At 36.3% G+C, this 17320-nt stretch overlaps 1 protein-coding gene across 9 annotated transcripts in view; it reads right to left on the bottom strand.

Annotated features, from left to right (window-relative positions):
- Positions 1–17320, bottom strand: part of STK4 (serine/threonine kinase 4) — a 114970-nt gene that overhangs the window by 41139 nt on the left and 56511 nt on the right. For all 9 annotated transcript variants that reach the window (XM_065523199.2, XM_065523201.1, XM_065523200.1 and 6 more), the window contains one exon: positions 13039–13196. In XM_065523199.2, coding sequence (XP_065379271.1) covers positions 13039–13196 — 158 coding nt within the window. The remainder of the gene's footprint in view (positions 1–13038; positions 13197–17320) is intronic.

The raw sequence follows: 17320 nt of genomic DNA, 5'->3' as shown, positions 1-17320 counted from the left end.
TTGGATCCTAATTCAAACAAGCTAAAATATCTATATAAATCCAGGAAACTAAACAGTAACAAGGCATTTTTTGGCATTAAGGAAATTTATTACTCCTAATTTGTAAAAGTATGATAAAGGTATTATAATTATATTTTAAAAGGTCATTAATCCTTTATAAATACATATGAAATATTTAGAAATGGTATATGCCTGGGATTTGCTTCAAAACAAGCAGTGTGGGTGGTGAATAGTGGAGGTGAAGGATTAAATAATACAAGAATAGTTGACTTGGTGATTGTTGTAACTGAGTAATGGGACATTAAATTTTACCTTACCATTAAAGGCCAGTAAATGTAAGAATATGCACTAATTTTTAGACTCATTTTGAAAAAAACGAACAATAATTTCAAAGAATGTTTTGGGAGAGTTATTTTTGTCTCTATGAAATGGCAGATAAAGTTTCAAATTGTAGATAACTGAGCTCCCAGAAAACATCAAGATGCATTCTTGAGAGTATTGACTTAAGCAGAGGCAAATAAAGCATCTCTTCTATCATATCAATCATGATTTCAAATTATAAATAAGGTAGTAATAATTTTTACCTCCCACCAAGTGTCTGATTTCTAATATGTACGGCCAAAAGCAAAAAGTACAATTTAATAATAAATGAGTAACTGACTATGTTCTGACAATTCAGTAAAGCTTCTTTGTAAAACCCAAAGAAATCTCAACTTACAATCAGATTTGAAGCCCTGATCTAGGAGAGAATGGTTAAGATAAAGTTTCATGGAATCATAGGTTGTTATCGGCCTCCTGGGAAAACCTCAGGGCTAAAATGTATCCTTCCCTACCACAAAAAGCCATGTGAATGGCTTACAACTATCCAGGGAATCCAAACAATCAATTTTGTTCAGGTTCTGTTACTTTTATCAAATTAATTTTGAATTAACGGTTTGGTGGTTTTATATCCTGATGGACCCATTATCAAACAACTTCAGATGGATATTAGCTCTCTGTGCTGCATTAGGACTCTATTTTTAATTTCTCTGATATACCAAGGAAAAATCTAAAAGAGCACTAAATATTTCCAGCAAAAAAGGGTACATTGGGCATTAATTTACTTTACCTGAAGTTCTCTCCTTCTCTCCCTTCCTCACTTTTCCCACACATCCACACTGGTAATGCTCCAGCTCAATTACTCAGTACTTCCTTGGCCCCATGCCACACTCCTTAGTATCTTCATCTTTCAAAACACGCTTCATCTTTCAAAACACACTTCCAATGACACTTATTGGTGCCTTCCCTGGGGTTCTTGCTCTCTCTTTTGGGCTCCTACAGCCCCTTCTTTATGTACTTTATGGATAGAACTTACCAGAATAGCCTAGAAAAATGCTACACAGTACAGATGGTTAAAAGGATGGGCTCTGGAGCCAAACTGCTTTGGTTAAAATCCTCACTGTATCACTAACCGTATAACTGTAGTCAACCACCCCTTTTAGTGTCAGGGTTTTTTTTTTTAATTGACAAATATAAATTGTACATATTTATTGTATACAACACGATGTTTTGAAATAAAGTAGTCCCTCCATTATCCACAGGGGATACATTCTGAAAACCCCAGTGGATGCCTGAAACTGTGGATGGTACCAAACCCTATACATTAAGCTTTTTCCCATATGTAAATACCTATAAAGACGTTTTATTTATAAAGTTATTACAGTTAAGAACTTAATAACTAATAATAAAATAGAACAACTACAACAACAATTCATGGATGGAAGGTTCACATTTGTTCACAATTTCATGGATGGATGATTTGTTCTTACCATAGATCTTAGCAACCTCAGCATATGGTTTTTTCCCCCCTCATTTTTGGTCAAGAACTTTCACCTTTTCTCTTAAAAGAAGCACTTTACATCTTCTCTTTGGCAAGCTGGAATTGCCAGCATCACTACTCTTGCACTCTGGGGACACTATTAAGCAAAATAAGGGTTACCTGAACACAAGCACTGTTATACCTCAACAGGTGATCTGATAACCAAATCGGCTCCTAAGTGACTAGGAGTGAGTACCACGTACTGCACAGATATGCTGGACAAAGGGATGATTCATGTCCCAGGCGGGATGATGCGCAATGGCACAGGATTTCATCATGTTACTCAGAATGGTATGCTACTTAAAACTTAGAAACTGTTTATTTCTAGAATTTTCCATTTAATATTTTCAGACTGCAGTGGGTAACTGAAACCTCATAAAGTGAACCTCATAAGGAGATACTGTATGTACATACATTGTGAAATGGCTCAATTGAGTTAATTTACATGTGTGCTACCTCACATACTTATAATTTCTTTGCAGTGAGAACACTTAAAATCTACTCTCTCAGTGATTTTCAAAATACAATACATTGTTTATTAACTAGTAACCATGTTGTACAATAAATCTCTTGAACTTATTCTTCCTATTAAGCCTCAGTTATTTTTTTTACCCCTAAAATGGCAATAACAACATTCCTACCTCATGGGATGGTTCTGAGAATGAGGTAACATATGTAATGCCTGGCACATAGTAAATTTTCAATACATGTAAGCTATCATTAGTATAATGTATCAAAATCACTTGATTATTTTCCGCTACCTCATAAACTCTCTAAGGGTAGTGACTATATTTGAGTTTAATTCAATTAGTAGTTGAATTAAATAATGAATGAATTCAGAGACTATGTCTGAGTTTATTTTAAAATGGTGTGCTAACTCTAAGCCGGGCAATTGCTAGGTGTTAGGAATACAAAGACAGGTAAGATAAAGTGAAGGCTGTAAAAGAGCTTGTAGTCTTATCGATTCACACACAGTACACACAGAGAACCTCAATAAATATAGATTGAATTAATATGTGGGGGCCAGTTACTATCAACTTTTTTTATAGAAGAAGTCATAAGAAATCTGAAAGCAACTTCATTTGAATAAACAGGAAATTTACTCTAAAACCGAAGGATACTGAAAGCTAATAATCACCAATACTTGCAAAGTTGATAACTGACTGAAAAGTATTGTGGTTCTCTTAATCTGTGTAAGTCCTGGTTAACTTTATTTAGACTAAAACCAGGAAAAATCTCAATAGAAAGTTTAAAAATGTATCTCGCTCTATTTATTTAAGGTAAGCAAGTAATATATTAATATAGTAATATATTCTCTCTGTGTGTAAAGACAGCTAAACTAAAGTTCTCTCCACATGTAATGACTTTCAAGTTATTTTTAGAAGCTGTCTTTTTTATCTATGCAGCTGTATATGTGCATAGACATAGAAATGGTAGCATGATTTGTGTTTTTTTTAATTTACACAGATTTTACAGTTTGCATTATTTTGTAGTTTATCATTATATAATACACTCATATATGAAAACTATGCATCCAACAAAGGTGTATATATTTTTTAAAATTTATATATACTATATATACACACACACATATACATACATAGGCATGTTTCTCAATCCTACTCTGTAACTTTTTTTTTTTTTTTTAAAGACATGGGGTCTCAATCTGTCACTCAGGGTAGTATACAGTGGTGCAATCCTAGCTCACTGCAGCCTCAAACTCCTGGGCTCAGGAGATCCTCCTGCCTCAGCCTCTCAAGTAGCTGAGACTATAGGCATGTACCACCAAGCCTACCTAATTTTTTCTTTTCTTTTTTTTTTTTTTTTGTAGAGATGGGGATCTCACTATGATACTTAGGCTGATCTCAAATTCCTGGGTTCAAGTGATCCTCCCACCTTAGCCTCCCAAAGTACTGGGATTACAGGGTGAACCACCACACCTGGCCTATGTTCTATTCTTATGCCAACATCACAATGCTTTCATTATTGTGGTTTTGTGGTATGTTTTAATCTCTGGAAGAATAAGATCAACCTTGTTCTTCTTGTTCAAAAGTATCTTCCATATTTTTATGCAGGTATACTTCCACATGGGAAGTAAATATGGTATAATGTTTAAACATCTATTTATCTAAGTTTTCAAATTTAATGATATAAAATTATAAACGATAGTCTCTGTTCACGCTGCCATATTCTGTTTCTAGTAACTCTCTCTCTCGCCTTTCCCCTACTGCAGTTTATAGACACACTCTTCCTTTTTAACTTGATCAAATCTAACAAATATCAGGTCCTTTCACATATCCTGCTGTTGGTTTTTACCATTCAACTTTCTGGTTTGTTTTCTATTTCATTAAATTCTGCTTTTATCTTTATCCTATTTTTAACTTATTTATAATCTTTCTTGTATTCTAAAAAGAAAATTCATTTAAGGCTATAAATCTTCTTCTAAGTGCCATTGTTTACTGCCTCCCACGGGTTCTGAGTTACAGGGATTTGAATTTTGTATAATTCTTATTATTCATTTCTAAACTGTTTATAATTTATATTTTTATTTTCTCTTTAAAGTAAGATTTAGGAATATGTTTTTGTATCTCCAGGTGGGATAAAGTGGCTTTGACTACTTTCTTAATGTTAATTTCTAATTTTATTGCATTATAGTCAGCTAACGTGGCCTGAATAATTTCTCTGTTGAGATTTCTTTTTTAACCCTTTCAAACACTGGCTGGGCATGGTGGCTCATGCCTGTAATCCCAGCACTTTGAAAGGCTGAGGCGGGTAGATCACCTGAGGTCAGGAGATCGAGACCAGCCTGGCCAACATGGTGAAACCCCATCTCTACTAAAAATACAAAAATTAGCCAGGAGTGGTAGCAGGTGCCTGTAATCTCAGCTATTCGGGAGGCTGAGGCAGGAGAATCACTTGAACCCAGGAGGCAGAGGTTGCAATGAGTCAAGATCACGCCACTGCAGTACTCCAGCCTGGGCAACAGAGCAAGACTCTGTCTCAAAACAAAAAACAAAAAAAATATAGTTACTCAAAGCTGACAAACACAAGCAATGGGGAAAGGACTCCTTATTCAATAAATGATCCTGAGATAACTGGCTAGCCATATGCAAAAGACTGAACCTGGATCCCCCTCCTTAAACTGTATACAAAAATCAACTCAAGATGAATTAAAGACTTAAATGTAAAACCTAAAACTATAAAAACCCTAGAAGATAACCTAGAAAACACCATTCTGGATATAGGACCTGGCAAAGATTTCATGATGAAGACAATAAAAGCAATTGTAACAGAAATTAAAATTGGCAAATAGGTTCTAATTAAACTAAAGAGCTTCTGAACAGCAAAATAAACTTTCAATAGAGTAAACAGACAACCTACAAAATGGGAGAAAATTTCTGCAAACTACGCATCCAAGAAAGATCTAATATTCAGAATCTATAAGGAACTTAAACAAATTAACAAGTAAAAAGCAAATGACCTCATTAAAAAAGGGGCAAAGGACATGAACAGACACTTCTCAAAATAAGACATACACATGGTCAATAAGCATGTGAAAAAAAGATTCAACATCACTAACCATTAGAAAAATGCAAATCAAAAACAATGAGATCTATCTCATACCATTCAGAATGGCTATTATTAGAAAATCAAAAAATAACAGACGCTGGCGAGGTTGCAGAGAAAAGGGATTACTTATACACTGCTGGTGGGAATGTAAATTAGTTCAATCATGGTGGAAAGCAGTGTGTCGATTTCTCAAAGAACTTAAAAGAGAATTACCATTCAACCTAGCAATCCCATTATTGAGTATATAACCAAAGGCACAGAAATTGTTCTACCATAAAGACACATGCATGTGTTGTGTTCGCTGCAGCACTATTCACAATAGCAAAAACATGGAATTAACCTAAATGCCCATCAATGACAGACTAAAGAAAATGTGGTGCATGTTCACATGGTATACTACACAGCCACAGAAACGAGCAAGATCATGTCCTCTGCAGCAACATAGATGAGCTGGAGGCCATTATCCTAAGCAAACTAACACAAGGACAGAAAACCAAATACAGCATGTTCTCACTTGTAAGTAGGAGCTCAACACTGAGTACACATGGACACAAAGAAGAGAACAACAGAAATCAGGGCTTCCTTGAGGGCAGAGGGTGGGAGGAGGGTGAGGATCGAAAAACTACCTATGGGGTACTATGCTTATTACCTGGGTGATGAAATAATCTGTATACCAAACCCCCATTACACACAATTCACCTGTGTAACAAACCTGCACATGTACCCTTGAACCTAAAATAAAGGTAAAAAAAGAATAAAACATAGTTGTTTTACGAATATTCCATGTTTTTAAAGTTTCATATATATTAGAAATTTTGTCTATTTTCTGTTTTATCAATGTTAATTGTGTTAGTTTTTTGTCTAACTGAAATGTCAGTTTTGGAGAGAAGAATATTTAAGTCTTCTTGATTAACTTCTTGAAACTATAATTGCAGTATTCTCATTGCTCCTTGTATTTCTATCAGTTTGGGATAAATATATGTTTCATATAGGTACATGACTTACATCTTCTAGATAAAGTATACCTTTCAATAGTATAAAACATATCCTTCCCAGGTAACATTCTTTTGTCTTAAATTATATTTCATCTGAATTTTTTTTTTTTTTTTTTTTTTTTTTTGAGATGAAGTCTTGCTGTCTTACCCAGGCTGGAGTGCAATGGCACAATCTCAGCTCACTGCAACCTCCGCCTCCTGGGTTCAAGCAATTCTCCTGCCTCAGCCGCCTGAGTAGCTGGACTACAGGTGCATGTGCCACCATGCCCAATTAATTTTTTGTGCTTTTAGTAGAGACGGGGTTTCACCACGTTGGCCAGGCTGGTCTCGAACTCCTGACCTCACGTGGTCCGCCTGCCTCGGCCTCCCAAAGTGCTGGGATTACAGGCGTGAGTCACCATGCTTGGCCTCATTTGGTATCAATATTGTTTCACCTACTTTATTTTAGTGAGTATTTGCCTAGTGTATCTTTTTCCATTCCTCTGTTTTAAACTTTTCGGTTGTATTTTCTTTTCATTACATCACTTATAAACAGCATTTAGCCAGAATTTGACTGTTATTTTTATCCAAACTCTTTCTCTTTTAATAGGAGATTTTAGTGCACTCACATTTACTGTGATTACTGATGTATTTACATTTAAACTGCTATCCCATGTGTCACTCGGCTCCAGCCACAATGGACTCCTTTCCTTCCCTACACACAATCTATGACCTGTCTCACAGTCTCTGTACTTGTTTCCCCTACCTTCCCGTGACTTGCTTCCCCTCTTCACTGATGTCTCAGCTGAATGTCCTGTCTCTCCACAAGGCCTTTTCTTACAATATCTCTTTACTGTGCTTTAAAAAAAAAAAAAAAAATTCGCTATTATTACCTGAACTGATATCTACTAGGGTACTGGCTTAAAGTCTATTTCCTTCACTGTAAACTCCATGAGAACATAGGCCTGGTCTGTTTTGTTCACCACTTTTGGCATTTGGGCCATCTCTTTTTTTTATTTTTGTAATAGAGATGGGGTCTCACTATGTGCCAGGCTGGTTTCGAGCTCCCTTCCACCTCGGCCTCCCAAAGTGCTGGGATTACAGGTGTGAGGCACTGCACCCAGCCCAGGTTATCTTAAACTAAAATATTACAGTGTGCTTTTGGAAGATTCATGAGCCAAACTGGATTTAAGTTTCCAGCTTTTGTGGCTTTCTGAATGGCAAAATGGGAAGGTCTGAATTCTCATAAAATATTACATTCTTTTCCAAAAATGTGATCTGCTAATAGAATAGAAAATACCAATTTTAGAGACTACTGCATTTTCAAGCACCTTTTATATTTTAATCACTATGTATCTTAAACATTATTAGAAATCTTTGGGGGGGGGTTTCTAAACTTGGCAAATAGGCAATTCACTTTTAGAAATGGGACAAATATTCAGTTTCAGATGAAAATATGAAGTTTTTGTCAGTATAAAGTTCTGCTACTCCTGATTAAATTACTTCCTATTTGCCATTTTGGGCAAAAAGGTCATTGGAAAACAGCAATTCCCTTCATAGAAGGAAACAGAATTATCTTTTTTCATAATTAAATACTGTCTGTCTAGAAATCGTAAAGTCTGTAAGAGACTGTGAGGGAGGCTGGGCGCCGTGGCTCACACTGTAATCCCAGCACTTTGGGAGGTCAAGGCGAGTGGATCACGAGGTCAGGTGTTTAAGAGCAGTCTGGCCAAGAGAGCAAAACCCTGTCTCTACTAAAAATGCAAAAATTAGCTGGGTGTGGTGGCAGGCACCTGTAATCCCAGTTACTCAGGAGGCTGAGGCAGAGAAGTGCTTGAACCCGGGAGGGGGAGGTTGCAGTGAGCTGAGATCATCGCGCCACTGCACTCTAGCCTGGGCGACAGAGTGAGACTCCATCTCAAAAAAACAAAAAGCGATTGTAAGGGAAACATGTTAGCAAGTCTGACACATATCCTTCGTTAAGCTTTCAGGAGATCATTCAGAACTTTCTTCACTCAAAGGACTAGCTCTTTATTTGCCAGCTGTCACTTACAAACATACATTTTCCATATTTTATGTGCTTCTTTGGTACCTCCAATAAGAGTATAGGAAACTCAAAAGGGGAATAACAAGGAAATTTAAAAATCATACAATGTTAATAAAATAGAAATATATCCTTATCTCTGAATTTCTATAGTACCTAATAGAAAAGAAAACAAGAAATGTATATAAAGATATACTAGTCTAAAAACCTTTTAAAACAACTTTAGTGGGTTAGAGTCACCAGGAGGACAGGTTAAAACACCAATGGGTGCTGTCCCTAGATATTCCTATTCAATCTGCCTGGGGTAAGGCCCGAAAAACTGCCTTTCTAACAGTCTCTAGGTGATGCTAACACTGCTGGTCTGGGACCACTTTGAGAACCACTGTTCTAGACTATTATTTCAAATGCTTGCTTTGGGATCAAGGTAAGAGCTATGTAACAAGAATATCAACAATGAAGACAGTTTTCATTTGATCTTTGTTGGTAGAGCAGCTCATGTATCTCGCATCTCAATTTTCTTTTATCTCTTAGTTTGACATTTTTTTGTAAGAGACTTTTATAAGTAAATTATCTTGACACTCTGAAGGTACAAATAGAGTAGAATGTTGTATCAGAATGGGCTGGCTCAAGCACATATAAATCCAAACAATTTAATGCAAGAGTCCCAATATCAAATGCCCCTAAGTGCCAGACACGTCAGACAGTTAATACGAATGAGTGAAGTAGGCCAAATAGTGTGAAGAATTAGAGAGGTCATAGCTAAAGAGGGCAGCTACCACTCAGCTCCAGACAACCATTAACCAATAATATAGGTTACTGTAGCCAGATCTTTCACATTTTCAAAATAAGCTGGAGATCCAACACTTTGTGTAAAATCTCTTAATTTTTTAACATAAGCAATTAATTTTAAAAATTTAAACACCGTATAGAACACACAAAAAGGTCTGTGAGCTGGATCCTGCCAGTTTATGACCTCAGATTTAGAAGAAAGTCTCAGGAGTAATACAAGCCATGCAATGTGCTAACCTGGTCACTGTGTGCCATGGGCCCACTCCCTCTAGAAGTCATCTACTTCCAAAATAAAAAGTACTTTCTCTAAAGACCTACTAAAGCTCCTCTGTATAAGTAGCTTGCCCACCAAAACAAGTTTCCTGCCAATGATCTTAGTATGAGAAAACTGTGGCAAAGAGAAATAAATTCTTTATATGCTGAAACTACTGATCCAAGAATAATGATTAGAATTAAAGTTGGACAAAAGACCTGAATAGACATTTTTCAAAAGAAGACATACAAATGGGCAATAGGTATGCGAAAAAATGCTCAACATCACTAATCATTAGGAAAATGCAAATTGAGACCACAATGAAAGAGCCAGTGCAGTGGCTCATATCTGTAACCCTAGCATTCTGGGAGGCCCGGGCAGGAGGATTATTTGAGGCCAGGAGTTTCAGATGAGCTGGGGCAACATTTCCAGACCTCATCTTTACAAAAAATTTAAAAACCAGCCAGGCACGGTGGTCTATACCTGTAGTCCTAGCTACTCAGAAGGCTGAGGTGGGAGGATTACTACAGACCAGGAGTTTGAAACTGTAGTGACCTATGATTGCACCACTGCACTCCAGCCTGGGAGAATAAGCAAGACCCTGTCTCTTAAAAAAAAAAAAAAAAAAAAAAAAAAAAAAAAAAAGAGAGAGAGAGAGATATCATCTCACCCTAGTTAGAATGGCTATTATCAACGAGACAGGAAATAACAAATGCTGGTGAAGATGTGGAGAAAGGGGAATGTTCATACGCCATTGGTGGGAATGTAAAGTAACAAAACCATTATAAAAAACAGTATAGAGGTTCCTCAAAAAAAACTAAAATAGATCTACCATATGATCCAGCAATCCCACTGCTGGGCGTATATCCAAAAGAAAGGAAATCAATATATCAACAAGATATCTAAACTCTCCTATTTATTGCAACACTATTCACAATAGCCAAGATACGGAATCAACCTAAGTGTCCATCAATGGATAAACAGATAAAGAAGATGTGGTATCCAAACAATGGAATATTATCCAGCCAGAAAAGAGAAAGAAATGTTGTCGCTTCTTTTATTGCAACATGGATATTACTGAAGGTCATTATGTTAGTTACAATAAGCCAGAGACAGAAAGACAAATATCATATGTTCTCACTCAAGCAGGAGCTAAAAAAGTGGATCCTATGGAGACAGAGTGAAGAATGATGGTTAGCAGTGGCTGGGAAAGAGGTGAAAGCAGGATGAAGAGAAGTTGGTTAAGGGGTACAAAAATATAGTCAGAGAGAAGGAATAAGTTCTAGTATTCAATAGTACAGTAGGAAAATTATAGTTAGTAATGTATTGTATGCTTCAAAATGGCTGAAGATTTATAATGTTCTCAAAGAAAAGTGTTTGAGGTAATAGATATCCCAATTACTCTGATTTGATCACTACACATCATGAACAGGTACTCAAATATTCCATGTACCCTAAAAATATCATAAACAAGATTTTTAAAAATTAAAAAGGATTAAAGTGACTGGGTTTTCAAAATCTGTAACATTTAAAAACAAGGAAACTGGGCTTAGAAGTACTACAGATTTGAGGATTCTCAAACATTCTGTCACAATGGTGATGTGATTTGGTACCCAGTAGTTAAACATCTTTGCCTGAAGACTGGATAAACTGAGAAATCAGTCCTTATGCACATGTTGAAGACAACTATACAGGCAACATGGAATAGATGCACAATAATTCAAATTTCAAAGGTCTACTCTGATTAGCAGTGGCAGCCTAGTGCACTGTGTTAAGGATTCTGAAGCTGAACCCTGATTCAGTGGAAAAGATGGGTGTCAAAGGCCTAGAAGAGGGGAATAGTAGCAGATGTGCCCCATATTTGGCCACCTTTGAATAGTAAATAAAAACACTGCACCTGTGTTCAGAAATTCTAGTTCTCCTATAATGTATTAATATAGCAACTAGAATAATACCTTTTAAATATAAATAGGATCAAGTCACCCCTCCCAATAGTCTTTCATTCCACTCAAGAGTAAAAGCTAAAGTTCTTTTTATTACATAAAAAGCCCTACATTATCTCGCCCTCCATTATATCTCTGATATCATTTCCTGCTGCACATCCTATTGATGCCATTCCAAAACATACTGTTTCTCTGTTGTTCTGTAAACACACTAGCCAAGTCTCTGCCTCAGGATCTTTGAATCTGCTATTCCCGCTGCCTAAAAATCTCTCCTCTGGATATTTACATAGTTCAAATTCTCATCTTCTTACCAATGAGAACTTCCTTGACTACTCTATTTTTAAAAAACTACACACACATACGCACACACACACTCTCTCTCTCTCTCCTAACCTCCCTTTTGCTTTGTATTTTTTACAATACTTGCTACCATTTGACACACTAAATACTTATTTTCCTTCGCCTAGAATGAAACCTCCATGAGGGATGCATTTTTGGCTGTTCTGTTAATGACTACATCCCTAGAATAGTGTCAAAAACATGACATTCAAAAAAAAAAACAAAAACAAAAACAAAAACCAACAACAACAACAACACTGGATAAGTAAGTAAATGAACAAACAGGTAATAAAACAAATGAACCTGGATTCTATCATGGGTTCAGTGACTAATCAGTTAATTTGCCTCAGATGAGTTATTCTGGTCCTCAAAGGATCTCTACCATTAGTTGTATAAACTATAACATTCCCGCCATTTTATAAAAGTAGAAATTAAGTTACAGAAGAATGGCATCATTTCCTCTAGGCCAGTCAGTAGTATAGTGGAAAGCCAGAACTAGACAGGTCTATCAGAGCTCAAGCCCAATGCCCAATCTGAGCTCTTTTATAAACAACAGAATTATGACAGATGAGGATCAAACTTCAGAATTTAAGAATGTAAAAATAAAAAGTTCCTGGAGAGAAAAATCTTTACTAGTAATAGTCAAGAAGAAAATGCAGACTCCTTAGCTTACTTTTTCCCAAAATTTTTATTGCTCTACTCCTTAAATTCCTATGAACATTAATAAGTGTCTATGGTTGAGGGAAAATGTTCCACAGTAGAGAAAGGAAAATACATCCAGTTTTTCATATGAAACTGGAATAATTACATATTCATCTTCTGAAAAAACTGAGAATAATCCTTTCAGCAGGGTTAAAATTAGGAGAATAGTTAGCAAAACAACAAGGACACCACAAAACAGCGTCACCCTCCAATCTAATTCTTAAATATAAAATCAAAACCCCAAATAAACTATTAAAGACAGTTGCAATTTCATTTGATGATTGAATACTTCTCTCACCATGAACAATTTCAAACTGGACAAAAAGAAAAAGTGAATATGGATTTTGAAAGCAGAAAAGATGCCACTAATCAGGGACCAGAGAACTGCTCAAACATCAATCAAAACATTGTCCTTCAGCTCAGGAGACACTGTCAGGGATGGTTTAGGAGACTCAAAATGCATAAGAAAATGCTTGGGCACTTTCAGTGAAATGACGTAATTGAATGTGTGATGTTTCAAATAACTTGCCCCAAAGACATAACCATTTACTTCCAACACTACTTACAAACTCGTAGTCTCCATCCTGTGGTATTTTCCAATCTGAAGAATTTTTCAGTGGACCAGGTACACTCTTGCCAAAGCTGTTGATCTGGTTTTCCTTTTCTTTTTGTTCAAAATATTCAAGAAAAGATGGTTTTGCAGGCTGCATGGTCTCATCCCTTCCTGAAAACCAAGAAAAATGAAAAATGAAAAGAAACTCTCTAAAATTTTAGATAAGTTTAATAGACCTACCTCCAGATGGGCTACAATCTCTGGATCAGTGAATATTTCGGTTAGATAAAGGACTCCTTCAAGAATCTAGTGAAACTAGAGAAAAACGCACAAATGCTTGCTCAAAAAATTCTCATGGAATTTCAGAGGAGTTAAGATTTCCCCTAAAATACATTCATAAATTTCCCTGGGGTCCCTTTTCCTAGATGGAAAGATTTGGGTGATACAATAATTCTGATAATCTGCAAATAAGACATTTGGAGTCTCCTATAGCAAATAGCCCCTATAATATTTAGAATGAAACAGAAGCAACCAAAAATATTTATTTAGCATCTATCATATACAATATTCTCTACAGGCACTTAAGTAGGAAGAGGGGATGATACAGTAGGGTGACTTACTTTGATAATCTCATAATCTAACTGGAATAATGAGAAAAATATACATGAAAAAGAAAACATAAATAAATCACAATCCACTCTATGAAATATTATGTAACTTTAAAAATACTATCTACATACGGCTTACAATAAACTTAAGGGAAAAAACAGGATACAGTATTATATATACAGTAAGATTTTGACTCTATAAAATCATATATAGGAGAAAAACAAAACTAGGGGGAAATACCCAAAATGTTAACAGGGTTCATCTCTGGTAGCAGCACTATTGGTGATTTTATTTACTTCTTATGAACATTTTTTAAAGAAGATAGTATTGAACAGGTATTAAATAAATAGAACTGATTACAAGAATTATACGTGCCCAGTTCTTGCAGGCTGTGTGGTCAGGGAAGATTGGTAAAAGGGGACTTAGACTGGGCCTCAAATCATCCTGGAGTAAAGCATCAGCAGTTACACAGCAGCACTAACCATTAAGAGAGCAGAATACAGCAGCTATTAGTTACTAGTAACAAGAGCAGAAAGAATAATTTTACCTGGCATGATTTAAAAATCAAGCTAGCTGAATGTACCTGTTTCAAAAGATGAAGTATCTTTGTGCCTGTGATTAGTATTCTAATATAGGGAGATACAGGAAGTATTTTTCATTGCTTTCTATGAACATAGGGGTTTATGCGGACCTTTCCCACAGTAAACAGGAAAAACAACCAGAAGGTTCAGCACCTTAAGAAGCAGATGAGAAGGTATCTAGAAGATAAAGAACAGCAAGTGTCTCTCTCCAGGCACCCTTGGTCTATGCAATCTTACTTATTTCATGACACTTCCTAGTCCAGTTTCAGGCCAGCCGCCCTACCTCTCAGAACATTTGTTATTTTTCTCACTATCACCATTGCTAAGATGAACAGCAGCCAATCCCATATCTGCCCACATCCACACACTGCCAATGGCTTCCTACTACACTGTTTTCTCCTCACTAATTAAGAATTAAATACATTCTTTGCTAGGACCAATCAGCAAGTATATAGTGTTTTGTTTTGTGTGCTCTAGGTATGATGTTAGGTACTTTTCATGCTTGTTTTCATTTTTAAATTAAATTTAAGGCACTACTTCATAATATAGTTCTGCAGGAACTACAACAAAATAAAACTTGTAAAAATGGTGGTGCATTGGATTTGCCAATGAGTCGGGAAACTATGTTCTTTTGCTCAGTCCCCTCCTCTCAGACCACCAAAGGAGAAGACTGGCTCAGAGACAACTCTGCAGCAATCTTACACATAATCCTACACATTAAAAAAAAAAAAAAGTATTCAGAGAACCCCCTAAAGTCAAGCAACTTCAAAAGTGCTGCAAACTGCTGGCATATATAATACACAGTATACTTTTATACAAAATATCTCAACCCGCTGAACAGAATAAAGCTTAGAAACAAAATAAAAAGTCCAAATGGCTATCCGAATAATGGGACAGCTATTTGAGAAAAGATTAAATTGAATCTATATCTCATACCTTAAGCCTGGAAAACTCCAAATGGATAAGAAATCTAATTGCAAAAAATGGAAAACTTTACTACTGAAACAAAACGTGTGAATGCATTTAAAACCTGGTATGGAAAAGGCTTTCCAACTATGATATAAATCCAGATATAATTTTAAAAATGGTTAAAAACCTTTTATGTGAAGAAAACACCACAAATTTTAAAAAATTAATAATCACACACACAAACCTCATAAGCCAAGACAGAAGACAAATGACAAGCAAATACCATTAAAATGGTTTAAAGAATTTTCTTTTTATTTAAAGAAAATTTTAGCCAGGCGTGGTGGCTCACGCCTGTAATCCCAACACTTTGGGAAGCCGAGGAGGATCACCTGAGATCAGGAATTCGAGACCGGCCTGGCCAACATGGTGAAACCCCATCTCTACTAAAAATACAAAAATTAGCTGGGCGCGGTGGCAGGAGCCTGTAATCCCAGCAACTTGGGAGGCTGAGGCGGGAGCATCACTTGAACCCAGGAGGTGGAGGTTGCAGTGAGCCAAGATCATGCCATTGCACTCCAGCCTGGGCAATAGAGTAAGATTCCACCTCAAAAAAAAAAAAAGAAAAAGAAAAAAGAAAGAAAGAACATTTTAAGAATTATTTATATGTTAGGGAGATAAGCTCCCAAGACCTTCTTAAATCAAGGGAAAGACAACAGAAGAAAAGAAGAAAACTAAAGACTTGAAAAGATAAAAAACACACAAAGATATCCAACGGGTCCTTAAACATGAAAAAATTGCTGAGCTTCACTCATAATAGGAGAAATTCAAATTAAAACTACTTAGAGGGACCATTTCTTACATTTCAGACTGGCAAAGCTTCAAAAGCTTGAAAACACACTATCTGCTGGCAAGGCTGTGGGGGCACAGGCACTCACACATTGCTGACCTGGAATGCAAAATGGCATAATCCCTGTGAAGGGGATCTGACACTATCTAAATATCAAAATGTGAAATTGGGAAAGGCACAGCAACTTGTTGTGTTGTATTTGAACTGAGGTATTATGACCTCATGATTTACAAAAAAAAAAAAACAAAAAAAAAAACAAAGACATTTCTGAGCTTTCTTCATCAAAAGGCGTTGGAGCAATGACACTCCAGTACAAATAAGCACGTGTAAGTGGCTCAGATATTGGTTTCCAAATACCATTTCCTGCTCAAAGGAACTAGAATTACTTAAGAAAAACAGGTGATTCCAAGTCTAAGGCAGGAAAATTACAAAATGGACCTGAATCTGGAATATTTTTTGTGCCAAAAAAAAAAAAAAAAGGCCAGCAAGTACTCAAAAACTGATGGGGACATATCAAAAGGATACAGGAGCCACCTTGAAGGGCCCTCACTGGTAAAGTTTGGGACACTCTGAGCATCAAAAAGAATGCACTCAATAAGAGATCAGAGCAATAATCTAAAAGTGAAGGAGGTTTGGGAGAGAAGCGAGAACTCTTCTTTAGAAACATTACTATTTACGTTGGGCACAGTGGTTCACACCCTGTAACCCCAGCACTTTGGGAGGCCAAAAGAGGAGCATCCCTTGAGCTAAGGAATTTGAGACCAGCCTGGGCAACATGTTGAGACCTTGACTCTACTAAAAATAAAAAAAATTAGCCAGGCATGGTGGTACATGTCTGTAGTCCCAGTTACTTGGGAGGCTGGGAGGTCAAGTCTGCAGTGAGCCATGATCATGCAACTGCACTCCAGCCTGGGAGACAGAGTGAGACATGGTCTCAAGAAATAAAAAGGAAAAATCACTCTTTGACCACTTTATTGTGGTAACAAAAAAGAGCATCTCCTTTGTAGGAAATACAAACAAAAGAGGATATCTTCTTTCTTAGGAAATACACACTTAAAATTTGAGAGTAAGCTGCATATATCACACACCCACCTCTCTCTTTTCATTATTTCTGTCACTTGTGTCTATTTATCCATCCATCCATTCATCTTTATATATGCACAGATAAATGACTAAATTGAGTTTATCAATAAAAATGGTGACTTCTGGACAGAAATAACAGGTAATTTAAAACTTTTTCTCCAATGGAATTTACAAAAACCATAAGGGCATCATTCTTGTTTAAAAAGTATTATATCCAACAATATATTTCTATGGTTCTTCATTAATTCCTTTCAGTTGCAATACAG

The sequence above is a fragment of the Macaca fascicularis genome, chromosome 10 (genome assembly GCF_037993035.2).
Source record: "Macaca fascicularis isolate 582-1 chromosome 10, T2T-MFA8v1.1".
In the NCBI taxonomy this organism is placed as follows: Eukaryota; Metazoa; Chordata; class Mammalia; order Primates; family Cercopithecidae; genus Macaca; species Macaca fascicularis.
The sequence above is the reverse complement of the archived record's forward strand: the minus strand, read 5'-3'. Positions and strand labels throughout refer to the sequence as shown.